The sequence below is a fragment of the Convolutriloba macropyga genome, chromosome 10, assembly GCF_964194025.1.
Source record: "Convolutriloba macropyga chromosome 10, txConMacr16.3, whole genome shotgun sequence".
In the NCBI taxonomy this organism is placed as follows: Eukaryota; Metazoa; Xenacoelomorpha; order Acoela; family Convolutidae; genus Convolutriloba; species Convolutriloba macropyga.
The window spans coordinates 58751750-58779504 of NC_134477.1; the positions used below are offsets into that span (position 1 = coordinate 58751750).

The 27755-nt window shown below is 38.0% G+C and overlaps 3 protein-coding genes across 3 annotated transcripts in view; all 3 read left to right on the forward strand.

The window, feature by feature from the left end:
• Positions 1-27755, forward strand: part of LOC142348226 (cleavage and polyadenylation specificity factor subunit 2-like) — a 134956-nt gene that overhangs the window by 59222 nt on the left and 47979 nt on the right. The gene's annotated exons all lie outside the window — the stretch shown is intronic.
• Positions 10913-26982, forward strand: LOC142348225 (uncharacterized). Its single transcript, XM_075399506.1, has 5 exons — positions 10913-12139; positions 23397-23492; positions 24466-24584; positions 25874-26034; positions 26629-26982. The coding sequence occupies exons 1-5, from the start codon at positions 10916-10918 to the stop codon at positions 26823-26825; spliced, it is 1797 nt and encodes a 598-aa protein (XP_075255621.1). The 5' UTR covers positions 10913-10915; the 3' UTR covers positions 26826-26982.
• LOC142348767 (pre-mRNA-splicing regulator WTAP-like) lies at positions 14974-16177 on the forward strand. The gene has a single exon (XM_075400262.1). It carries the CDS (start codon positions 14976-14978, stop codon positions 15735-15737), a length of 762 nt encoding a protein of 253 aa, XP_075256377.1. The 5' UTR covers positions 14974-14975; the 3' UTR covers positions 15738-16177.

Genomic DNA, 27755 nt, shown 5'->3' on the forward strand with positions numbered 1-27755 from the left:
TTTAGTTCTGCTCACACGTTCCCGCATGGCCTTTGCATCAAGAAACAGCTAATCCATGTCACACTTTATCCGTTGGTCTAATGGTCTAGCAAAGGTGTTGTTATTTGAGGCGTCATCACCCGTTCTTTTTCTTGCATAAATCATGTGAGGCTTCACCATTGTGCCGAACTTTGCTGTTACTGCGCTGGAATCAGTTAAAGTGACAGACAAGGTTTCAATCAAGATATTGGTGAGCTTTAAGTCTGGCTTGTTTCCTGCAGTGTATAAAAGATAGCTTTCCAATGAACAACTTGATTGTAGATGTTCTTCATGAGCGTTTTAATGTTTTCCTCCATGTTAAGCAAGTAACTAATGGGTTCAGAACAAGCTTCCTAGGAGCTTGGGATGTCTGGCTATCAGCCTGTGATATCCCTGACTGTAGAGATACAATTCGTGTCACAAATCCATTTAGAATTTGTTGAATGGATTCGAGATGCGAATCCAAGTTTTACTAAGTTGTGGGATTACTACTTTTAGATTTACTTAGCAATCGTGCTGCGATTACAGACAAAACTATTGAAGGTGGAATTCCTCCTCAAATCCGATAGGATCGCGCTTAGTGCAAAACAGAGTAGATTGAATGCAACTGAATTCAATGACAAGATTCTAGAGAATGAATAAACAATCAAAAGTAGGAGATATGAACAAAGCTGAAAAGTTGACTTATTAGTCGGCGGTAAATTGAATATATGTGAAATGTGACTTTTAGCCTGACAAGGGCAAACTTAAATTAATTTAGTACTAAGTAATGAAACATGAACTTAATATGGTACAACCGTACCACATATCCTCTGCTCGAGAGAAATTTTTAAACTGCAATAGTGTAAAAATGTTGAATAATATTAACATATGTACTGGTTAGTATAAATAGTAACTATAAATGAATGATGACAGGGCAGTGGAAATGAGGAGCTTAAACTTCGAGAATAAAATCAATGTAAACTCTCAACATTTACTGTGAAGCACAATCAGAAAACATAAACTGAGGCACATTCGAAGTGCGAATCCACGAAAGTAATAACATTGAGAATATTGATACACATGCAGCATCAAATTTAACTGAAGAAATTGAGACACAAACGCAAATTAAAAGTGAACATTAATACAAAATGAGCGCACAAGTGATACGAATCCATATTTAAATTAAGAATGAAGGATTATTGAATTTAGAATTAACATAAGTAACAATTTAACAAATTGAACATAATTGTTTGTAGTTTAAATTTGATTCTCCGCGTCAAAGACGCTCATACTTATTTCTCTTGTATAGTCCTCATAGTCATAGCTCTCGGGTGACCATGTTCCAACAGCAGGGGGTGCGGGAGGACTCACTATTTGGAGCTCATAATAGGTCGCTGGTGCAGGAGGTTGAGCTGCCTCTTCTTGAATTATTGTTGCGATAACTGGATTTTCAGGCTTTTGCTTCTTATGTGCAGGGGCGGCAGAGTCATCGCTTACTGAGCACACAGAACTTTCGAAACCGAAATAGTCGGGGGGGGGGGGCGTCGGGTTCGTTTATTTCGGGACGTTGAAGGTGACGCGGCGGAAGATGTTACTGAAGACGCAGCAACAGAAGAAGCATTCGATGTGTTGAGAGTTGCAGAAGTATTTCTAGAACGTTTGCCTCCTAATTGGGGCTTTTGGTTTGCGAGATGCCATCGCCTTTGAAATATTGCTATTTGCGGACGAGACTCCCGAGGTTGCGTCTGATTGGGTCGGGCGGTGACGAATTTTGATATCCCCACGGAATTTCTTTTTGAGCTCTTTGGTGTGCTGCGAAATCTTTTTCTCCGTGGTTTTTTCATAGGGGAGAGGTCGGCGTTTTGCATACTCCCAAAGATCTGTGTTGCGTTCTGCGCGAGTGCCAAATTTGGCGATATCACGATTTCGTACGCAAACTTCGGGTACGCCAGGTTCTTTAATGACTGTGGTAGTATCAGATGTTCGTACGACTGTACTACCCGGTGCTAGAGTCTCCTATAATCCCCGAAGGTCCCGTTTTGATCGCTTCGTTACTTTGCGGGCCAATTTGAGATCAAGTGACTGTTCTGTCCGAGGAATGGAGTTGTTTAATTTAGGATGCACAATAAAACGGGAAATGGACTTATTTTGATCCCCATTGTAGCGGCGTCCCGCATCCACTTGTGCTTTCGGCATTGCCTCTTCAATGAGGATATCACTACGATCGCTTGTGACTCAACCGTTTTCGTCAAAGTAGTCTTCTACTGGGACGGTATCAGCATCTAAATAGTGGTGAAGATTATCTTCATATGAAAGATTAGATGACTTTGGAACTGTACTTATATTACTAAGTAGCGTGTTTGGCTGTCTTCCAAAATGTGCTTGGAAAGGTGTTACGTTTGTTGTCTTTTGTTTGCAAATACGTAATTGATAGACTATTGACATTATTGCTTCTTTAATTGTGAATGATTGATTTCTATTATCTAATTTCATGCAGCTTAAGCGTCTTTTAATTGTTTGTATCAAACGCTCTACTAATCCTTTAGCTCTATGATCATTAGCAGGGGCAGTGAGTATGTTAATGTTATGTTGTTTACAGAAAGTTTTTGCTTTGTTAACAATTAAACAACGTGCTTGATCTAGACTAATATTTCGGGGTACACCATGTATGTGAATGTAGTCATCTAAAAATTTAAGAACATTTGGTCCATTAGCTTTGTCAAATAGTTCTACAGTGGGAAATTTGGAAAAACGATCAATACATGCAAGAAAATAAATATCTTGGTCTTTTTCATTTGTAATGGGTCCTCCAAAATCAATTTGTATTTCTTCATTAGGCTCTGTACATGTTTGCAATGGCTTCCATTTGGACGCCGGAACAACGGGCTTAATATTCTTACCAATATCAGTACAAGGCTTGCACTGAGCCGCCTTGTTGAGGATTTCTCGGTGCATGTACGGCCAGAACGCGTACTGCCCAAGTGTTATCATTCCCCAACTACCAGGGTGTGTTAGATGGAGGCTTTCCAAGACTGCGTCCTGAATAGAATGAGGAATCGCCACCCTTTCATCTGTACAGACACAACCCGAGTGGACATAGAGGTCTCTCCAATAAGAGTACATGTAAGGATTCACTTCCTTACATCTTTGGGGGTCGTTCTGGAGGATGCAATCACCCACCTCTTTAAGGACGGCATCTTTGCTTGTTAGAACAGCCAAGAAGCCTTTAGTGAATAACTGTGTCAAGTTATTTTCAAAGAATTCTTCTTTCGACAAATCCAAGTTTGGTGAGCTTTGACCCTCGTTAGAGGATCTCGTCGTGTTCACTGCTGAATTGGGGTTAGATTGAAATGTAACCCGGCAGTGTGTAGGCTGAGTTTGTGGGTTGGATGTGATGTTGCTCATTGTGTTAATGGAAATTGTATGGATATGTGATGCGTGTGTAGGGATTTCTGAACGAGTAGGGATTGAAGTTGAATTTGAAGTATTATTTGAACTAGATTGGAATGGTGCTGAGTTTGCAGAATTCTCAAGAAGAAATTTGTTTGTATTACGATTTAAGGCAGAAAGCAAATTGGAATAGTTTGTTAAGCGAGGATGCGAGGCACGTGTGGAATGTGTGTGAGTGACGCTGTTAAAGTGCTGTGATTGGCAGTTTTGCGGTGTGGTATTTACGAAAATTGCAGCAATAGCGTCACGAATGCGGGTAATTGTTGCTGACGCAAATTCCTCATCGTTTTTGTTTGTAAATTTTGCTTCTTGATTTGGTTGACGGGAAATGTAATCTACCAGCCCCATTTTTGCACCCGGTATATGTTCGATGTTAAAATCAAAAGGTAAAAGACGATCTATCCAATGTGTTAGTCTTCTATTGTAGGATTTATTTGATCGATGTTGTTTCATAATGGAAAGTACTGATCGATGATCAGTAATAATTGTGAATGGTTTGCCAAACAAATAAAATTTAAAATATTCTACAGACCAAACAACCCCTAACAATTCAAGTTCATTGACACTATAACGTTCCTCGTTTGAGTTGAGGAAACGGGACGCGAATGCAACTCTATGCCGACCTGTAGTTGAGCGTTGTTCTAAAGCTTCTCCTAGTACCGCTCTAGAAGCATCGCATTTGATTCGCGTTTCCAAGTGCGGATTATAATGTGTATTTTCTGTTGCATTTGCGACTTCATTTTTAATTGCTTGAAAATGAGTTTCATGTTCAGTGTTCCAAACAAATTTTGTGTTCTTTTTTTGTAATGGTCGAAGAGGGTGGCACAATTGGGATAGATTAGGAATGAATTTTCCTAAGTAATGATCAGAACCTAAAAATGATCGTAGTTATTTGAGATTATTAGGTGCTGATAGGGAAGCGATTGCCGCTGATTTTGACTCAAGTGGTGCAATTCCTCATTGACTAAATTTATGTCCTAGCCATTCGATCTCTGTTTTAGTGAAATGACATTTAGGTAAGTTTATTCGTAAATTATTCTCATCTAATTTCTTTAAGCATTTATATACTAATTTTAAGTGGTCTTCTTTAGAACCACGGCTAACTACTATAATGTCATCTAAGAAACAATAGGTATTTTGGAGTCCTACTAAAGTATAATCCATTACTTTCTGGAATGCTGCTGGCATATCAGTTAATCCGTAGAAACCGGTAATAAAGCGATATGTTCCAGTTCTCTCACCGCTAATAATATTGAAGTTACAATGCCGAGCCGTTTCCGGGTCTAATTTGAGTTGACTGTATGCGTACTTCAAATCCAAAGTTGAAAAATATGCTGTTTCTTGTGAAGCGGATGTATTCAAATTTTGTTGAATTGTGTCAATTAAACTATCAATATTTGACATTTGGTATTTATTTTTATGGATTGATTTATTTAAGTTTTTGGAGTCTAGAGCTAGTTTAACTGTTTTGTCTCTTTTTACTGTAATTACTATAGGTGAAATAAAATTTTTATCTGAACAACTGTTTAATTTTATTATGTGTTTTTCGTCAAGGAATTTTTTAAGCTCTATATTTACTAGTGGTTGTAAGTTAATTGGACTCGTCGTCCGTTTTGATGCGTAGGTGTAAATTCCTTGTGAAATGTTGATTTGACTGAATGTTTTAAAGATTTACCGATGCGGGTGACGAGATCTGGAAAATCAAATGCTATCTGTTTCTTGATTAGGCATTGGTTTTGATGTATATTTGCAACTTGTTTCAACTGAGTAAGAGAAAGACCTAGCTTTGGAGAAAGATCTCGTCCAATGATGGGTCTGTGACCGTCTTCCACTACTGTTACATCAACCTCTTGGCTATCCAATCATTACATTTGATTGATGTATTGATCACGCCAACAATCTTGAATATATCATTAGAGAAAATTTTCAAGTCATGTATTTCTGGTGACTGTACCCAATAGCTTTCCTTGCACCCGGACACCACTCTGTCTGCTAGGCTTTTTTTTACAATTGTACATACGCTTCCCGAATCCACCAATGCCTTGGTTTTTGTATTCCCGACACAAATGTCTAAATTTACTGGTTCCACCTTACGAGCGTTTTTTTGAATTCAAATCGCCGCTACACAATTATCACCGTAATCATCGTAGTCTGAGTCATAGTTCGCGTCGTAGATGCTCTGCTGCTGTAGAAGTCAATTTATATTATTGACTTGATCAGCCGCTGTTGTTGACGTACCTACTGTGGCCGCCTCTGAAACTGAGTCATCTACATAATTCACTCTGGGTTGGGTTTAATAGGTTCTTTGGCTTTCCGACAAACTTTTGCAAAGTGGTTGGCAATTCCGCAGTTTTTACAGTTCTTGCCACGGGCAGGACATTTGTGTCTATGAAATGGGGACCAACCGTAGCCACAATTTGGACAAATTGTTGGCTTGACAAACTGATTTGTCGACGCTCGTGATCTATTCCACGATCCCTGAACATTATTTATCGTCTGACTTGTAATTTCATTTGTAGTTGTCGAAGCTGGAGACCCAGATATTTTTAGTTGATTTTGTATTCCCATTTCAATGTTCGTAGCAATTTCAACAGCTTTTTTAGGCGTTCGTGTTTCTTTTAACAATTCTCTTTGGATTTCGCCATCTTGCATATTAGCTATGAAGACGTCACGAATGATGGACTCCTCGTGGCTTCCTAAATCGCAATTCAAAGATAATTGCCGAAGACAACCATAGAACTTTTCCACAGGCTCTCCCTTCATCTGCTTTCTAGTGAGAAAAGTGTAACGATCAAATGTGATGTTTCGTTGTTTAGTAAACACTCTATCAAGACTTTCCCAGAGGGCCTTTGGTGTTACTTGACCAATCTGTATATTTGGTTCTTGGGAACCAAATATTCGTCGACCCTCCATTCCCGAACAGAGATACGTTAAGGAGACGGCTTTGTTATCACAATATTTCCAGGGTTTTTCACCACATAGTATACCTACAAGTTCTATTTTCTGACAATGGTTTAGCCACGAGTTCTTCAACTGCTCATTACGGATTCGTCAATCTCGTTCGCTTTGAGCTGTGCTGCTTTCAACGTCGGTTTTGTATATGGGCTTTGGAGGTAAAAATAACTTTGTCGGGCGGATCTCCAAGAAGAATATCAATTGAAATGCCTTCTTTAGCCATGATAGCTAATTTCAGCATGATTTGCCATCGATCCGATTGCATTGGAGGTTCAAGTGTTGGTTTTTCCCAAAAGGGCTCTATTCCCAGGAGTGCACATTCTTTAGTTGCTGACTGCGCCATGTCATATCCCTGACTGTAGAGATACAATTCGTGTCCAAAATGCACCTAGAATTTGCTGAATGGATTTGAGATGCAAATCCAAGTTTTACTAAGTTGTGGGATTACTACTTTTAGATTTACTTAGCAATCGTGCTGCGATTACAGACAAAACTATTGAAGGTGGAATTCCTCCTCAAATCCGATAGGATCGCGCTTAGTGCAAAACAGAGTAGATTGAATGCAACTGAATTCAATGACAAGATTCTAGAGAATGAATAAATAATCAAAAGTAGGAGATATGAACGAAACTGAAAAGTTGACTTAGTCGGCGGTAAATTGATTATATGTGAAATGTGACTTTTAGCCTGACAAGGGCAAACTTAAATTAATTTAGTACTAAGTAATGAAACATGAACTTAATATGCTACAACCGTACCACACAGCCTTTGCATGGCTCAGAGTTGTTGCCTCTGAAGAGATTAGATTTTCTTTCTTTTCGCAGCTTACGCAGCGGAAGTTGTGATGGTGTTCTCGACCAGCGCTGAGTCCACTACGCCTTACGTGCTGATAACTGGCGCATGGGTAACACCAAAACACTCCAGCTTTTATTTGTTGTGACTGCTCGGACATTAGTGGGTGGGATTTAAATAAGATAAGCTGTTCGTAGTTTGAAATAACTACGTGCTTAGTTTCAACAAAATGTTTCTGTTAATGGTGATTTGTAAGATACTAGAAGGTGGAAAAAACCTTTCGTTGCTTTCATCTTGTAATTGTGCGCATATAGGGTTACAAGCTTTGTTAAAGGACTATTTTTGATGTCGCTATAAAGTGTTTAATGTAAGGTATTTACTTTATTCCAAGATTAACAAAAGGATTCAAATTTTAAAAATTTCTGACAAACGTTGTCGAACTCTGAGTTCATCGTCAGGTTAAAAAGAATACAAATGCGAAAATGAAGAGCCAGAAAATAAATTGCAAATCACTAAAATTACTCATTCAATGAAATATAAAAAGGTTTTTTTATGTATCCACAGACGTATCTGCAAAAAATTATTAAATTTGAATATATATATATATATATATATATATATATATGTGTGTGTGTGTGTGTGTGTGTGAGTGTGTTCAAATGCATAATGACATAATTTTTAATAAAAAACCTACATGAATTACCTTGAACTTGCTTTGGTTTTTTCAAATGTTTAGTTAAAATTTTCGTTTTTTAACGTATCTTTCTTTCGATTTTGAATTTCATATCGAAACTAAGCTTTCAGTGTCAATTCTCGTGTTCAGTAATCGTCGCGCGTTTTGATGGCTGGTTTCAGTGTTCTATTATAGAGCGCCTCTTGTGCCATTAGTTTAGACTGGTTACCGCACTGTTTTGCTATCTTCCACTGGAAAGCTGTTTTATCAGCGTTGAAATCAATTGCATGTATTCCCATCGTTGAGTCCGCCTTGGCATGCTCTGCAGCCCTTGTGGTAATATGTCTGCCTGTCTGCCCTACATAGATGGATTTGCATCAATTACAAGGAAATTTATAAATCACTTGTGATTTGAGGTCTTCATCAAAGCCAGACTTATGGCTAGTTAAACAGCTCTTAAGTTTCCGAGTAGTGAAATTTGTCTGTACAGGATTAATTTTTGTTCAACTTCTTTACAAATTCTAAAGAATTGTTGCCTCTGTACTGTAATGCAAATTGTTGGTTCTCAGTATGTTTCTGTTGTTTTATTGCTACGCCAGCGTGATATTCTATTCTTTGTTCTTTCATTTGCAGCCTGTTAATTGTATCCTTGACACTTTTCCATACCAGCTGCCTCGGATACTGATTACCTTCTCAATTTTTTTCTTTTTTGTCAATTCTTCATGGAACGCTACCCAATTGCTAGTGCCTCGGAACAGGCGGTGCATTGTACCCTGCATTATGCTTTTCTTATTTTGAAAGGGTGCACAGCTACGATAGTTCCAGTATCTGATGATTTTTGAAACCATTTTTAAAAAATTGTACTCTCTGGTTGTACGTTAATAGAAATGTCCAGAAATGGCAAACTGTTTTTGTCATCCGTTGTTTCTAATTTAAATTGAAGATTTGGGTGGAGGTTATTGTCCGCATCTAACAGCTCTTCGGTGTCACCTATAACAGCGATCGTCGACATATCTTAGAAAAATTTTTGTTTGGGACGAATGTTTAATGTCAGTCTCATCATTTTCACGGCCGAATGAGCACATCCAGAACTGATTTTCCGTCCTATCATATTCTGTGTTATTGATTCGATGACATTTTGCGTGGAACCATCTATTGCAAATTTAACTCTCGACACCCTTGAACCGTAATGTAACACGGTGGTCGCAATTGAGACAGGTGTTACCTTGTACGTTGGTTTTGCATTTAGGTGGCTGTAGTTTCAATTATGGCTCCCACCATTTCATCCAGAGTTTAGCCAAAATCACTGCCAAGGACGCACCCATTGCCAATCCGTCTTTCTGACAGTACCAACTTTTATTGCATATGTGAAGGACGTTTGTAACGGCTAATTCAAGCAGACGTTTCACTGTTGTTCTAGGTATGTCGCTTATCGTCCCTAGCATAAAGTGATCGCATGGCAATGTCAATGGCTTCCTTTACTGGAACGTCAATGGCTTCCTTTACTTAATTCAATGGCTTCCTTTTCTTAATTTCATTCATCGGTTCGAAATTAAGGACTTCTCACGCGGCAAGTTTCATTCAGGACATCGTCAAGATTTGTAACCATATCACGTCATGTTAATTTCAAATATGCCTTTTGTTCATTCATTAATGCGATTTCTACTGCATGGGCGATTTTTTTTATTCTTAGGGGAGCTAGTTTTCCTTTTTTAATCTTTATTTACATATTTAATTTTTTGATCATTTATTTCAAAAAGTTTTGACTTTCAAAATGACTTTCCTTTTTTACAATTCAAAGAATTTGAATTGTATTGGGGCGCTGTCTTTTTTTTAAGATCTGTTCACACATTTTCATGATTTTTGAAGTCAAATTGGAGTAGTGATTTTGGTCACGCCGAAACAGGAAATGGATCGAAAAGCGAGTGGTTTTGCGGCGTGAATTTTTTTCGCTCTAATTTTAAAGTAGAGTGAGAAAACGGTGTTTGAACAAAAGTTCGCTTTCTCGCTAGTGGTTTTTTGTTCACATGCGGCATTTTGACTTCGATTTTTACTGTTTTTTTATTTTTTGGATCGCATTTTTTTCTAAATGGTTTTCCCAATCCATTCACAGCTCATTGTAGGCCTAGTTTTTTGTTTGAATTAAATTATTGTTTCTCGCTAGTGGTTTTTTTTGTTCACATGCGGCATTTTGACATTGATTTTCTGTTTATTTCTTTTTTTTTCTGATTTTTGGTTTTCTCAATTCAATCATAGTCCATTCTAGGTCTAATTTTTCTGTTTAGTCAATGAAAATTCTTTGAATTGTACCTCAGGACTTGTCCTGCTATGTTCAGGTCAATTCAGTGTATCCAACTCTTATTTAAGGTTGTTTGTGATTGTCTGAAGGAGCAATATGTTTTACAGATTCTTAATCAAAATACGACTCCTGAACAATTAATAAAAGGAAGAGAAATTTTCTTTTCTTCGGTCGGTTTTCTCTTTTCTGTTTCCGAAATTTTTCTTCTGCAGTCAATGTAATCAATAATTTATTTTATACTTTTTGGTTAACTATGCCTTTGCTTGTATTTATTTATACATTTAACCAAATTCAAGCGTCTTTGGCGGCTTTTTTCTGGCAAGACTAGAAGCTCCATAAGCTGCATACGCGGATCTCACTCTCTCCGTTGTCACGCAACCTTCAAAACTTCAATAAGAACCTTTGTCGAAGAGGGGAGACTATAAGAAAGTTATACAACAATGGCGTCTATAAGAGCCCTGAGATTTTATCTCCCCATTATTGAATTTTTTTGTGGTTTTCCTGCTATCTGCTAGCTATGTTTTTTCAATTGCGAAATAGCTTGAAGAGCAAAATGGAATTATTATATCCAATATTTGGGTCTTTCCCATTATAGCCCCCCCCCCCCCATGAAATTATAGCCCCCCCCCATTATGGTATATTTACCATGATTGGGGGGCTATAGGTTATCTGACCACTAAGCTGGGGGGGGGGGCTATAACGGGAAAGACCCCAATATTTAACTAAGTTTTGTTCTCTAGATAATTATGGAAATCCCGATTAATCAGATACGCTTGTGCTGTGTAAATTATCCCGGATTTGTGCTGAACCATGATTCTCTGATGCAATCTATAGGTGACCTCGAAAGCCTCGGATCGATAATGAAAAATCCGGGAATGCGTCTTCCGGTGAACTTGGATATTCGCAACAAATTTGCCAGACCTGTTTACGGTGAACGTAAATTAACAGATAACAGTTTGCTTTTGAAAATTCGGGTCAGAAGAAAGAAAGGTGCCCCAGCTAAAACAGCGAAAGTTGTAAAATGTGAAGTTGTTGGAGTTCCACATTTGACGTTCGAATTCTCTGCAGTAGCTGATTTTCAATATTTACCTGTTGAAAAAAATTCAGCTGGAGAATTCACAGATATGCAGAAGATATTGTTGGGTTACGATATAGAAGAACCTTTTCAGCCGGTAACGGATTTTCTGGCCCACGATTTACCTATTGTTGTTTGTCCAGCTATGTTTTCGAGGTTTGATCGACCGATTCGCTATTACTATCGGCCTAACCCTTTAGAGTTTAATTCTGCTGCAAAGAAACGCGACAAGCCAGAATGCGACGAAACTGATGAAAAGCGTGCTGAAGACTCTGAGCAGCCTGAAAATAATGAAGCCGGTAGCAGTAAAAGTGGTACGATGATTCCTGACTCAACCAGAAGGCGGCGGTTAAACGGAACTCAATACCTGCGGTTCACAGATCAGACATTTCCCAATGAAATTTGTCCCGCAATCAGTTCTACTAAGTTGACTCCAAGGATGAAAGACATATCAGCCAAACTTGAGGCTCTTTTTGAACAGAAACCGTGCTGGTTGACAAAAGCATTGTGTTATGAGTTCAGAGCTTATCAGGACCAGCAAAGGGTGTTATTGAAAGGATCGGTTCAACGACACGCTTATCTGTGTTGTACTGGGCCGTGGAGCAGGCAATGGATTAGACTTGGGTACGATCCCAGAAAAGACCCGCAAGCTAAATATGTGCAAACTTTAGACTACAGAATGCCGAAAAGATTCGCCAAATCAATAGTCTCGGCTCATACTTACGATTCAATTCACACCTACCTTAAGAGAAAAGTCATTTATGGTAAAACGCCACAAGGAGAAGTTCAAACCACGAACGAAGAACCGATCGGTATGAAGAAGAAAGCAATTGAGAAGATTGATTTTGAAATTTATGGCAATGAGCTGCCGACGTCGTATAATACATTTGCTCAGGTGAGTCTTTGATTGGGGTCATTGCAAGTTGATTTTGTTTTGTTTCACGTACGCTCGAACAGTTGCGGCCTCCATGTTTTGAATTGGTGCCTGCAATGGTTTGATTGCATTGACGTAAAGCTGGTTGCCTGCTCCGGTAACGCAGGGCCCACAGAAACACACGCTCTCAAATAGAGCGACGCTAAAAATCAGCCAAAACCGCGATGAACTGTACTGTACGCCTGTGTCATATCAGTTTTGCGAACTAAGATAAGATCAGCTTTGCTTCGAAGCTTTATACCACAATCTAATAACCCCAATGGACGTAATCCTTATGCTTAATAAACAATTTTTTTCCGAGACATTGGGCCTTACTGACACCCATAAGCGTCCTCTGAATTCCACTGACTGAATTACAACGCATGCTATTACGCTTTCATGCTGAACATCCATTTTGAAATATTTAGAGAATAAGTTTTTTCTGTATACTCCTTTACTGCCTTGTAAGCACTTCTACGCAGTGCTATTATCTGTCTCAAAGGCTGCCGTGTTATTAAACGTGTAACTGAGGTTGATAATATTTATAGTGTTGTTGTGCGGGAGGAGAGGATAGATCCTAATTAGTATAGTAATATTTCAACCCTTTGACGCGGCTCTAGAGCCAAGCATACTGCTGTAAGTTTAAAATACAATGCGTTTTTGCGGTAAATTTTGATACGCTGCTGTGATGTTTCATGCTAGAGGTTTACGGTCCCGTCCATTGAGTGGATCATACCCCCTTTTTAATTGCTCTCAAACAAAGTTGTAGCAATTATATTAGTCCTGTGGCTTTTTTTATGCAATCTGTTGCTTGACCGATTTTTCGTTTGACCCATTTGGCTTTTCGGCCTCAAAAATGGGATACACAGGTAGCGCTCAGTGGGCATTAAGACCTCTAACCCGTTTGAGAGCAATTCTCCCGACGTTAGTTGGTTATGTTTCCTTTTTTTACTGCCTTGTAGCAATATTTGAGGCGGAACCAATTTTAAAATTTTGACCAATTTTCAATTTTTACTGAGGGCGTTAAAAAACGGTCTCTCAAATAAATATGCCACGGATCTTTAATAGAAACAAAATTGCCCACGCTTTAAAATGCTTGCGACTTTACGTGCCTCTGCCATGAATGAAACTTGGTTTTAATTGCTCTCGTACGAAGTTTGAACCAATTATTGTAAACGTCTGTCTTTTTATGCAACGTTTTTTTTGCTATTTTGTTCTAGAACAATATTTCGATTTGCCTTCTCGAGTGAATTTTTCTCGCTTGACTTCTTGATTTTATTTTGGCCTAAATTGTTCTTATTGATAAGTACAGCCTGTTGATAAAACAAAAGCGATTGTAAGATTAGCAAGAACAGGAAATTGATAGCCGAGTTGTTACAATTTCATTCTATTACTCCGGAGAGCCAGGGTTTATTTTGCATCCATTAAAATTATCTAGGCTATAACCCCCTCTGAATTAAATTTTCTCACTAGAAAGCAGTTTGTCCGACGTTGGTTGGTTTGTTTTTCTTATGAAAAAGTGTTCATACTGTTTACGTCATATATGTTCAGTTGAAAGACATTCACATTGATAAAGTGCAGAGAATAATCCACCTAAACGACGGAAACGAAGAAGAAAAGTGCACGGAAGTAGATGGATGGTATCCTGTAGGAACAATTGCCACCATCCGACTGGAGGTCGAACGAGTTCACCGAACTCTGCCCAAGTTCAAAGAGTTGGAAGAGGCTTGCAGGTTGTAGACAAATTGAGGTAAGCTATAGTCCTGTCCGTAGTGTGTCTGATAAGGTTGCGACGCAAGCAAACGCTCAGAAAACTCTAATTCTGCAAATGAACATCAAAATGCTCATTTGATTTTTCATCTGTCTAAGTTTGCCCAGCTTTTTCAGCATACTGTAAAATTGATCTTGTCCTGTGAAATTCCTCGAGGCGGTTTGAAATATTTGCTTGCATTTCAACTTTAAGCGATACGCTGTAGTTAAACGCCTGAAAAGTTACTTAAGTCAACTGAATGTTTTAGGTCAACTTACTCGTCAAATTGGAGATTACATGACGAATCGGAGAACCCCAGTTAAGAAGAGTTATATCATCATTGCCCGGTTTTATTACAATGTTCGATAAATTAGAAGAACACGATCGAGAACTCTTATTTTTAGCAGATAGAGCTGGTACGAATATCTTTCCTGAAATGAAGACGTAATGGAGTGTTTTATTGAGTTGAAATTGACTGCGAAGTTTTTAATCTGCTCTGTGGGCAAATAATATGCTGGAGTGAGAATTGAATCATGATTGAATTTTAAAAGACTTGGAAAAGATGTTTAAATTAATTAATGAAACTCTGTTTTGGGATCTATAACTGTTTCTTGGTTCACTGAGAATTAAGCGAAACAGTTATCAAGCACGGTAAAGGTGATAGATACGTTTTAGCGAGCCAAATTTTGATTTTCTCCTGCAATGTGTTTTTTAAGAAGAGTTGGAAATAAAGAAAAGAGTTGGAAATATTTTTTACGATCGGTGAAATGGGGGAGCTGGAACAATAGTTCAATGAATTGTTAACTATCAGACTCTTTTGATGAAAATTTATCTTATTTTGTTTAAGTTAGAGCTGATTAACTGCTGAACCATAATGTCCGTTGCCGAGCAAAACAAAGTCAATTTTAGACGGCTAGGTCTCTTAATTTTAATCAAGTATTGTGTTCTTTGCGTCTTGTGTATCATTTTTTTAAAATTTGAAAGCAAATTGTAAGAATTTTAAACAATATCTGTCCCGTGACTGTGTTTGTGAGATCATAACTATTATGACCTCCTTTTCAGTTTGAAATGGAAGAACTTTACACATCAGAGATCAAAAAGATCTCCATTAACGATGACACCTTAAATTGTATGAATGCGACTACTTTTCTTAAGTTTTGGAAGCTTCAAAACGAGTATTTGAACAGCTTGGAAGCAAAAGTTAGCAAGGGAGACGCGGCCAAGTCAGCCATTTTGGAAAAACTGAAAGAGCTGTCTCGAATTCAGTCCGAAATCGAATCCAGTAAACGGTCGTCCAGTATTTCGAGTATGGATTTCACAAATTATCCTTTAGATCCAATGGTTTATGATTCGATCAGTGCTTTAAACGAGGATTTGACTGCCAAGAAACGTCTCCAAAAAGTGCTGGAGACTGATCTGCAAAACTGTTCATACACCCCTGATAACAAAGTTGGAAAGCTGTTGATAGCGAAATGCCGCCAGTTGAGTGAAGAGAACAGAGAGCTTCAAGAAGAAATTAATCAGGGAATTTTACCCCAGTCCGAAGCCGAAGTTTGTCTGCAAAAACAGCAAAAAGCGCAACTTTTGTCTGAGTTTAAAGATTACTCTGAAATATCGACGGAGCTTGAACACGAATTGAAAGACTCGCAGCATAAATTATCTGAAGTTCAAGGTTGTTACAAAACCTTGTTTCGGGAAGAAGCGGCTGTTATTTCAGCTCAAGCAGCCGCAGAAGCGAGCAGTCAAAACTCATATTCATCTAAAAATGGCAATTCTTATCACAGGTCGTCGCATAAAACGAAGTCGGCAAAATACGATGACGGCAAATAGATCGACTGACTTCTAGGTGTTTTTCTTGAGACCATATCATTGCGCAAGTTCTGAAGCTTTCTCAGATTATATTTAGTCTAATAAAGTTGATGCTCTAGCAAACATTTCAAAAGTTTGGGTTTTAAACATGCAGATATGAGCGTAATGATGTTTATCATTTGAGCGTCTGGAGTTTTTCGAACGTTCTCTTTCTTTGCAACTTTATGGGTCTAACTATGTATAGAATTCAAAACGCTTTATGAAAACCATCAATTTTTCATGAGAATTGTTACGTTATGTAGAGATAACAGGTCAAGTTATAGGGAGTGTTGTTGAATCATATATACAGTTAATAATTTGTAGTGCCAATGTAGAACAACTTTGTTCATTGTGCTCTCAATTAATGATCAATATTTCTGTTTGATTCTCTTAGAATTATGAAAACAGTTTTTGAAAAATGATTGTTTTGATGCACGATGCGGTAGAGTGTTTTCCGGAACAGCGAGTTCAAAGGAATTCAAAGATGAAGTATTGATTATAGCCGCGTTTGTTTTTAATAAAAAATTTTTCTTCTGACATTTTTGATTTTTCGAGTGACTTTTAGTACTCTCGACTTGATTTTTCTTTTGATTATTCTCTTTCACAATTTCAGGCTCCTGAACCCAGTTGCAAGACAGTTTGCTACTAAAAGTCAAATGAAACGCGCAACGAATTTAGGTTTTTATTTAATTGCTCTCAGATGAATCTTGTAGCAATTATATTAGTCCTGCTGGTCTTTCTTAATGCAATTTTTTGTACTGCCAACTTTTTGTCTGATTGTGTTTTTCGTCCTCCAAAACGTGATAAACAGGTGAAACCCGGAGGGAATTAAGTTCTTGTGGAGCCTTTTAATGAACAAGGCTCTAAATATGCGAGTCACCGGAACTGTCCACCCTTTTTCATCTGGCGGTTTGAACCCCCCATCCCTCGTCCCCCTCCCTCAATAGTTTGAGAAATCTTTTATTAATAGCCGCACAGCGATAGCTGGGGCTATTATTGGCCTTCTCTTGGTTTTTTTACAATTCAAAGAAATTGAATTGTATTGGGGCGCTGTTTTTTAGATCTGTTCACACATTTTCATGATTTTTGAAGTCAAATTGGAGTAGTGATTTTGGTCACGCCGAAACAGGAAATGGAGGGAAAAGGCGAGCGGTTTTGCGGCGTGAATTTTTGTCGCTCTAATTTTAAAGTAGAGTGAGAAAACGGTGTTTGAACAAAAATTCGGTTTCTCGGTAGTGGTTTTTTGTTCACATGCGGCAATTTCACTCTGATTTTCTGTTTTTTCGAATTTTTGAATCGGATTTTTTTCTAAATGGTTTAACCAATCCATTCACAGCTCATTCTAGGCCTAGTTTTTTATTTGAATTAAATTTTCATTTCTCGCTAGGGGTTTTTCTGTTCACATGAGGCATTTTTATATTGATTTTCTGTTTTTTTCTTATTTTTTTGTTCTGATTTAAAAAAAACGGTTTTCTGAATTCACTCATAGTCCATTGTAGGACTAGTTTTCGTGTTTAGTCAATGAAAATTCTTTGAATTGTACGTCAGGACTTGTCCTGCTATGTTTTTTTATTTCGTCGTCATGATTTTTGTTACGACCATATGACGTCACAGCCATTTTTTGTTCATTCGTTCATGCAATTTCAACTGAATTGCATGTGTGACGTAATTTTTCACTCTTTGTGGAGCGAGTTTTTTTGTTCATGCGCGTGATTAAATTTTTGGTGACACTTGACTTACCTCACTCTCAAAAATGACTTCCTCACTTTGAAATTGACTTTTATTTACTTTAATTCAAAGAGATAAGGTCAAATGGGTGTGTATCACTCTAAATGAAGGTTATTTGAGATCAGCTAATAGAGGCAGCAATAACTTATACAGATTTTTAATCAAAATATAACAGATCAGCCTTCAATGAAAAGACGAATTTTTTTGGTCTGTCTATTTTACTTTTTTTTTTAGACTGCCGATCTACGAATCTATTGCGGCTATTTTCTGGCAATCTGCCAGCTATGTTTAAAACATGACAGTTATGCTAAATCTTATTTCGAGATTTCTGTTTTGTAAGTAATTGTAGGTGACCCTTATTAGCCCATTTTTTTTTTAACTTTGTAGTTAACTTGATCTTTTTAACTTAATAGTTTTTGAAATAAATTCCCCTTATTTGTTGGATGGCTGTAGGATTATGATGTACTTTTCTTATTAAACATGAGTTTATTTGCCGATTTTGGCCTTGTTGGGTGAGCCAAGAAAAATGATTGGTATTCTTGTTATGTAGTAAGGGTTGGGTAGTTAAGTTCTTTTTTATAGCCAATAATTTTAATTTAGGATTGCTGATAAAAGATTTTGGGGAAACTGTATTCTGAATTTTTTATTGTCAGTTTTTATTAGGGTTTTAATGGGATTTTTCGGGAGCCGCTGTTTCTGCTTTTGAATTCAATTTGAGGCAGAGTTCAAAAAGCACTAAGAAGTATTAAAAAGCACTTAAAATCGGTTTCACGTATTTTGAAAAATTTTAAGAAGTTTGCTATTTTGTTTGTTTTGGAGGCTCTTTTTATTTCACTTTGGTGCCTGCATCATACGAATATTACAAATGAGTTTTGTTGATTGTCAAATTTTCTGTTTTTTCACTTTTACCCTAATTTTGTAATTGTTCTTGCAAGTTACTATGGAAAATTCTAGATCTATCCAGAGCGTTACTCAGTTTCACGTTCGCAAATAGCAGTCGTGGGTTAATTGGAAAAAAACCTTAAAGATTTACCCTACCTCAAATGCCTGCGCGAACTTCGGTCAAATCATCTTGTTTCATCGGTCTGCTTCCACAAAGTAATGTTTTGCGCTGACTCTAGCCTTAATAGCCTAGTGAAATGTAGCCAGTAACTTTATTATTCACCATTTTAGAAATAGTGATAGAAGTTACTGTCACAAAAGTACAACCATCACAAACAAAATAAATTATTTGACTTTTACAGCAAAAAATATGTCTAAAAAATGGAAAACTAACAATTTTTGCAATATCTGCGGTCCAGATTAGTTGATTTTATTTTTTTAGAAACTCTGACAAATGATTTGATTTTGTTGGCGATCCAATAATCAAGTCTTGGAGTGTTTTCACTTGTTCTGTCAATTTAAATATATCTATTAATTTTGAAAAAATTAAACCCATTTAAAGAAAATTAAATCCTAATTTAGAAAATTAATCAATTTTAAAAAATTAAACCGAAAACAGCAATCTTTGAATTGAAGATCCTCGTATTAGTATAGAAGTAACAACCGAAAAAGTACGTTTTTGAAGAACGTTGGATTGTTACTTTTTGAGGGGACAATCTGCAATTTTTTACATTACCGTCCAAATAGTTTTTTAAATTTACTCCACCAGCTTTTTCAAGCCTTTATTAGAACTTGGGCTTCCAAATTCTTTGATTGGAGAAAAATCATTATTCAATCATTATACAACTTTTTTCTGAAAATTTTTTTCCTGTAGCAGTTTGCTGAGATTTTTATCACACTGTAAAAAAGACATCTTTAACGTTCTTAAATTGATCACGTATTATTCCTAGTTCTTCGTCTGATTTCAATCTGCTAATCAGATAAGCCGAGAAAATGATTGATATTCTTGTTATGTCTTAAGGGTCTGGTAGTTGTTCTCTCTTTTATAGCCTATAGTTGTAATTTAAGATTGTTTGTAAATGATTTTGGGGAAACTGTGTTCTGAATTTTTTATTGTCAGTTTTTGGTTAGAACTTAAATGTGATTTTTCGGGAGCTACTATTTCTGCTTTTAAATTCATTTTAAGGGCAAAGTTCTTCATGCACTAAAAAGCACTTTTTGAAATCGGTTTCACGTTTCAAACTTCAAGCAGTTTGCTATATTGTTTGTTTTGGATGCTCTTTTTACTTCACTTTGCCTGCTTCGTACGAATTTTTCAAATCAGTTTTTTTTATTGTCATTTCTTTTTTTCACTTATACTTAAATTTTGTACTTGTTCTTGCAAGTTACTCTGGAAAGTTCCAGATCTATCCAGAACGTCACTCAGTTTCACGTTCGCAAATAGCGGGCATGGGGTACATGGGAAATAAACCTTAAAGATTTACCCTACCTCAAATGCCTGCGCGAACTCTGGTGAAATCATCTCAAGTCATCAGTCTGCTTGAAGTCATTGTCACAAAAGTACAACCAGCACAAACAATACAACTCATTTGACTTGTACAACAAAAAATAAGTCTGAAGAATGGAAAACTGACAATTTTTGCAATATCTGTTGAATTTTTTGCTGCGATTTCTTGCTTGATTCTTGTTTTATCAGTGTAGCTATGATCTGTATTTTTCAGAATTACAGAAAAATAAATGTTTTCTTAGAAGTCACTCCCTTTTAACATCCAAAGAACTTGAATTGTGTTGGGGGTGCTTTCTGTTCACGACTCGAAGAAGAGTATTGAAAGTGTCCTTTTTTATACAATTTTATTGATTGAGTTTCAATCCAGAAATGCCGCGCGTGATATAATTTGAAGTGGTGTTGCTACTGAGATTTTAGGAGGGTGACAGAATAGTGATTTTTTTTGTTTTTTACGCTGTTTTAGAGATAGCGAGAAATTGAAGGTCTGAAAAAAATTGCTGTAAGCCAGCGAAATGTTTTGTTCACGTGTGGCTTTTTACGCAATTTATCTTTGCTTTTAACCATTTTTGCTAAATAGTTTGGAGTAGGTGCTGTAGTATTATGCAGCCTGTTTTGATAGGGTTTTGGTAAATTGTGGTAAGTTAACTGCGTTTTTAGCTAAATCGGCGGTTTTCGACTATTTGCGGATTTTAAGACTACTTTTTTAATCCGTTTCTGACCCTCTATTATGTGGTCTTCTTATTACTGGAAATTTAATAGACTTCAATTGCTTGCGGGCATCATTAATTACCAATTAATATAAATTTTGTTGGTTCAAAGCATTTTTTGTTGAGAAATTTGACAAAAAATTGAGAAAGCTAAAAGTGCGTTATTACCTTTGTTTGATGTATTATATTTAGTTTTGTATTCATTATATGTACACATATATTATGCAAAGGCTAAATTAAACTTCTGTATCTCCTTTTGAAATATATTAATGGCTAGCTTTCAACTGTGATTTGACTTCAGAATGTTTTTCCCAATTTGCAATTTGCTGAGGTTTTAGTGGCTGTTAGTTATTTCAAAATGTCTGTTTTTAAGATCTGCTCACATTTTAATAATTTTTGAGGTCAAATTGAAGTGAAGATTTTTGTTACGCCAAAACAGGAACTGGAGCGGAAAAGCGAGTGGTTTTGTGGCATGAAATTTTGCACTCAAGTATTTTCAATTGGCGTCATAAAACGGTGTTTGAACAAAAAATTCGCTTTGTCGATTGTTGTTTTTTGTTCACATGTGGCAATTTGCCTTTGGTCTTATACTGTTTTTATTTTAAATCGTTTTTGATTGGTTTTCAATTTCCAATTATTGTTATTTCTATGTTTAATTCGGTGTTTAGTCAATGGGAATTCTTTGAATTGTAGGTCAAGACTTGTCCTGCTACGTTTTTTCTTTGGTTGGTGGTCTCAAACAATTCGAACAACTTTTTATGCTTCGTTGATTAGTGTTGAGCTTCGTTTTATCTTGGTTTTCTCTCGACAAAACTCTGCCCGGTACGCTTATCAATTCCCAAGTGCAAAATTAGTTCTCTAATTGCTACTGAGGGCCACCTGGTCGCATAATTAGAATAAGAGTGATTTTCGAGGAAGTCGAAAGAGTGATTTTTAAGAGTGATTCGCAGTGAAACCTAATTTACATTTTTTTCAAACAAGGCCGTATAATGCCGTTGAACCAACTGCTCCACTGAGACATTGTAAAAACGTTTAACGTGATTACATGCTAACAACCGCTTGGTGTGCACGCAGACAGCCGAAGATTCCGATTGCCAAACTTTTTGGTAGCAATTTGATTGGCTGGTTTTGGTACTCATTGCTTATTTGTTGTGATTGTTATCAAAGAGAAGTGAACGTAATTACGCTTTAATTACTCAAAACTCTGCCAAAAATTTAGTGCTCAAACAAAATAGTGCTCAAAGTAAATTAAAATTATAACTATGTGGTTAAATATACTTGAAACAAAAATTACTTCAAATTATTCAAGCAAAATAAACGTCAATCAATTTTCTTAAAGAATTACATTATAAAATTTTCTTCCGATTGTTTCCTTCCTAAAAATAAAAATAACTTTTAAAAGCTCCTACGTTACTATTCAAAGGAATTTTTCATGTTGTGAAAGCAAGAAATCATTCAAAGTTTTCTTAAAAACGTTTTCATTTTTTGCCAACCGAAGCCATTGTGGCAACGTATTCCATTTTTGTACGCATTGATCAACAATCGAATTCATTCCAAAGTTGGTTTTGACATTCTGTCTAATTTTGAATTTTTCGACTGTTTTGACGAAGACGCAGATACCTGTGAAAATTTTCATTAGTAGCTTTTGATGAGATCTGTTGATTTGGCCGTCTCGTGGGTCGTGGCCAGGCTTCAGTTGCATGGGGCTTTTATAATGAACCGAACAAAGTATCATGGCCTAGCAGGTGTTGATTTGGGTCTTTCCCTCTATAGCCTCCCGTGAAATTATAGCCCCCCCCCCCCCATTATGATATAATTACCATGATTGGGGGGGGGGGGGCTATAGGTTATCTGACCAATAAGCTGAGGGCTATAATAGGAAAGACCCGTTGGTTTTGGTCTCGGCTCTCGGTCACACGACCATGCTATCGCTCTTGTTTAATGCGGCAATGAGTTATTGAGGATTAGCACGTGTCGATCAGGAAGTCATCATATGGTCTGGTGACATTTTTGGTAATTTGTTATAGAACAAAAGGTAACGAAGTAGAACAATATATAATTGGCAGAGATTAATTTTTTTCGCGAATAAAAAGCGGCGCAGATAGAGTAATACCTACAAGTATTAGTAACTAATTTGAAGAATTTATTTTAATGAATTATCTGCCCTAATCGTGGAAATATGAAGAAAGCGAGTGATATTATTAGTAAAATCAACCCCTTTTCCAAGAAGGAATCAGACGAGGAGGATGAAAGCTCAGGCGAAGCGACTGGAGGGGTAATTGTCTTCTCGGGAGAAATTATTTTTCTTACACCCCCCCCCCCCCCCCGCAACCAATGCACCCTCGCCTCAACCCTCTTTTCTCTCTATATCTTTCTATACCTCACTCACACCGTCGGTCCAGCTTAGTGGACGTATAACTGGTTCTTCATAATTATAGTTATAACTGCATAATGTGTTGCAACAATAAGGGGGGGGGGGGGCAGGTAGGAAATTATAGGCAAGAACCAAAATGTGTGTTACTACTGGAAAAGGGGAGAATTATTTAAAACATAAGAATCTGGATCTATTCTGTTTCGACCCTCCCCAGCTTAGTGGGCTTATATTTTTTACGCCCCCCAGGCGCACGTGCTATTTCGTTACATAGTTACGTGCTATATAACAGCAAAATATTGTAACTGGGGGGGGGGGGCGTAAAAAACTAGGGGCCGGGGGGGGGGGGGGCGAAACAGAATAGATCCGTTTTATGCTTTAAGGGCGGGGGTTTGTCTTGTATATCTAAAATGGGAGAGAAAAGATTTTTGTTCTTGTTGTTGTAGAATAGCTATTCGTCGCCCCCTTATGAGAATGTGAGCATCAAGGAAGTAGAGCCACACAGACCAACTGTCAGAGAACCAAGCAGATTTGTCTTCAGGGTTAGTGTGGCTATCGCCCTAATTTGACCCGTTGTCGGATCCTTTACGTTTGTGCCCCCCGCCGCTTAGTAGGTGCATAGTATTTACAACCCCCCGTGCCATATTTCTACATAGTGATTAACTTGACACGTGTACTGTAACTGGGGTGCATATTGTACGGGGGTGGGGCACAAACGGAAAAAAATCCCCTTTGTCCGTTTATGACTAAAGAACTATTGGATCTTTTCCGTTTGTGCCCCCCCAGCTTAGTGGGTGCATATTATTTGCAACCCCCAGATGCACGTGCAATATTTTTACATAATGATTTACTATGTAATGACACGTGCTCTGTAACTGGGGGGAGCATAACGTACTGGGGGGGCACAAACGGAAAAGATCCGAACTATTTTGTTTCCTAGCCCCAGATTAGCGTATACTATGACGGTCATACTTTAGAAGCGTTCAAATCGTTTTATCACTTTCTCCATCGTAGCCTCACCCCCCCCCCCCCCCCCCCCCTCCTGCTCCTCGTTCCCGAATTGGAATCCTCAGTAAGGGGGGGGGGGAGTTTAAGCAGCACTCTTCGAAGGGGAGGGAAGACCGACGAGTTTCGCATTTTCCCCCTCCCAAGATAAGTGGTCATAGCCTCCTCAGATCTTTTCCGTTTGTGCCCCCCCCCCCCAGCTTAGTGGGCGCATATTATTTGCAACCCCCAGATGCACGTGCAATATTTTTACATAATGATTTACTATGTAATTGCACGTGCTCTGTAACTGGGGGGTGCATAACATACTGGGGGGGGGCACAAACGGAAAAGATCCGCCTCCTCACTTCAAGGTAAATATACCATAATGGGGGGGGGGGGGGGGGGGGGAATAAAGGGAAACCCAACCGACGTTTATACTTGATAACATAAAGGCTACGCCTGGATCTGTTTTTTAAGCCCCGAGTTACAAACTGTATTGTTATCTAGCTGTATTGTTATGTTTGTTAGAATGGATCTTTAACATCCGTGTCTTCTGATGAGAGCAGAAAGAGATACAGTTTCAGTGAAAACATGACTGACGATGACTACCTCAACTGTCTTCTGGGTGCTCTCCCTGAACCCTTAAGGTTATAGTATGCATAAATTGGGTTTCCCATTAAAGCCCCCCCTAGCCCGCATCATGGTAAATATACCATAATGGCGGGCTATATTTTCATGTTGGGGTATAATGAGAAATACCCCATAAATTATCCCGCTTTTCTTTATATATGAAGGAAGGAGTCTATTCCGTTTGTGCCCCGCCCTCCCCCCAGCTTAGTGGGTGCATATTATTTGCATTCCCAGACGCACGTGCCATATTTTTACATAATGATTTATTAACTAACTTGGGTATGCATAATGTACTGGGGGGGGGGGGGGGGGCAGAAACGGAAAAGATCCGAAACCAGAAATAAATTTTCCAGCTTTCTAATAATGCATATCCAAGGTTAATTTTTTGTGTCTAATAACGCACATGCAAGATTAGTTTTGATTTTTGATTTTTTGGTTTAATTGCGCTCAAACGAAGTTTCTAGCAATTATATTAGTCCTGTTGGTCTTTTTTTAATGCGATTTTTTGGCTTGACCGATTTTTCGTCTGACCCATTTGACTTTCGTTCTCAAAAACGGGATAAACAGGTAGCGCCCAGCGGGCATTAAGTATATGTTAGCACATGAATCTTAGCGGCACGAGGGACTTAGTGCCCTGACACGAGGAGAACCAAAGGGTACAAAGGTGGTTAAACTTTAATTAAAATTGAAATCAAGAGTACAGTTTTGCAAATTATTAAACGAGAAGTTTTCAATTTTTCTAATTTTCTGTTTTTCAGATATTTCAATTATTTTCTGCTCCAATTCGTCATCGCTATCGACCAAAAAATTCGCACCCTGGGTTCTCTAAGTGCTCTTAGAGCCTTTCAGCTAATCACCAAGTATGCGATTCACAGACACTGTTTTACACCCCCCCCCCCCTCAGCCCCCTCACTTAACCCTCCCCCAATCCTCATACCTGCACATCGTTCAGGCCCTAAGGGCCCAGTGCAGTCAAAGACCCCCTCCCATTGCCCCCCACCCACCGCTGCGCTTACCTCACGCCTTTTCAAGCTAAAGCTAGCCTCACTAAACCGTGGCTAGCTACTGACGGAGCCAACCGCTCGCCGGTCGTTTGAGAGCAATTCGACCGACGTTAGTCGGTTATATGGATCTATTCTGTTTCGCCCCCCCCCCCCAGTTACAAATTACGTGTTGTTATATAGCACGTTACTATGTAAGAAAATAGCACGTGCGTCTGGGGGTCATAAAAAATTTATGCTCACTAAGCTGGAGGGGGGGGGGGCGAAACAGAATAGATCCGGTTATATATTCTTTTATTGACCAGGTCGCAAAGCAGATGGCAGCGCACGGACTATCGCAGGAGACGAGATAGTGAAATACGGGCTGAACAACTACGAAGACAGCAGGCTCATTTGGATCCAGTGTTTCTATCAAGTAGTCAGAGCGAACAAGGATATCAGGATCAGACACAGCAGCTGCAGTCAAGTTAACATTGTCCTCTCCCATTTGGAGACAATTTTGGGGGTGTACCGCTTTTTCACCCCTGGAGGGGGAGGGGGATGGGGAGTACTAATCTTTGTCAGATGAATTTGCTTCCAAAGCAAATCTGAATTTCTAATAAAATTGAAATCTTCTGATCAAATAAAAATTCACACTTTTTGCAAAATTAGCGTGAAAACATATCTTTCACATTCTTAATTTCTCTGTTACTACATTAATGAACAATCAGATGGCAACTCAAAATATCATGTTCTTTTGCCTATAAAATTAATAAATTTTAACTTTTATTCGCTATTTATCTTTATGGAGATAATTGTTGGATCCTTCTCTAAAAAAAGGATAATTTTTTCGGATCTAATCTGTTTTGCCCCCCCCCCCCCGGTGTTTTTACGAGCCCCAGTTACAAATTATATGTTGTTATATAGCACGTTACTATGTAAGAAAATAGCACGTGCGCCTGAGGGTCATGAAAAATTTATGCTCACTAAGCTGGGGGGGGGGGGGGGGGGGGGGGGAACAGAATAGATCCATTTTGTCCGATGTTTTGTTACCTTGACTGCTCTTTCTTTCGTGTCACTGGTCTCGAGATCAACAACTGGGAATGGATGAACCGGAGATTAAGTAGAAGTGGAAGTCCTGTACTTCCGAGTGAACCCACCGCCGCATTCCAGGGTGACCATGTCGCGATGGGTCCTGACACTACTCAAACATCTACCAGGCCAAAGGTGCTTGGGAATAATAGAAAAGGCGGAGAAGGAGCAGGAGCTTTTAGATGATTATTTTAACGGTCGCTGCGGAAAATTTGGAATCTAGTGACCAGTCTGCTAACCCAATTTTTGCTTGCATTAAGAGAGTTAATCAAAATGGTGCTATGCAGTACGCAACTATGGCAACCCAAGTTTTCATTTTTTATTGAACAAATTTTAACGCCCCCTTTTTGTAAGTGCCGGCAACATCATGACTGTAAAGAATTCTGGACAGCGTTGCTCTGTATTAAAATAATTAGGATGATGACATGTAAGAGAGTCGACGTTATAATGAGCCAAAAATTTATTGAAAATATTGAGCGATTAAATTCAAATACGTTCCACAGACATTTATGCAGTTTATGAAATTAGAGTGCAAAATTTGCTAACATTAATAACTGAATTTTTGAGAAAAGGAATTTCATTTACTAGCAAAAGAAGTGGAAAGCGATTGGATGATTAATAACCGCACAGGGATAGGTGGGTCTTTTATTGGCCTTCTCTTGGCTTTTTTATTTTCGTCAAGATTTTTGTTACGACCAAATGACGTCATAACTACTTCAAATCTGCTTTTTGTTCATTCGTTCATGCAATTTCAACTGAAGTGCCCGCGTGACTTCATTTCTCACTCTTAGTGGAGCGAGTTTTTTTGTTCATTGGCGTGAGTAAAATTTTGGACACACGTGGCTTACCTCACTCTGAAATTGACTTTTTACTCAAATTCAAAGAGATAAGATCAAATGAATATGTCACTCTAAATGTAACTCATGAAATGAGTTAAAAAAATTGCAACCAATTATAACTTGGTGATTCACAACTGAATCAATGATATTTACTATACCAAAATGACATAATTAATTATACTGAAATTATCGCTTGTCAGGCACATGCCTCAGCGGTGGCGATGTACAGCTATGCCGACGTATTACTGTGCAAATAATAAGAGTGTCGCAAATTAAT

Excerpts from the sequence above, each read along its gene's own strand:
- LOC142348225 (XM_075399506.1), top strand. The coding sequence starts at position 10,916 with ATGGAAATCCCGATTAATCAGATACGCTTGTGCTGTGTAAATTATCCC. Across the intron at positions 23,493-24,465 it reads CAAGCAGATTTGTCTTCAGG|AATGGATCTTTAACATCCGT; the intron begins GTTAGTGTGGCT and ends TATGTTTGTTAG. Across the intron at positions 26,035-26,628 it reads GACACAGCAGCTGCAGTCAA|GTCTCGAGATCAACAACTGG; the intron begins GTTAACATTGTC and ends TTCGTGTCACTG.
- LOC142348767 (XM_075400262.1), top strand. The coding sequence starts at position 14,976 with ATGGAAGAACTTTACACATCAGAGATCAAAAAGATCTCCATTAACGAT.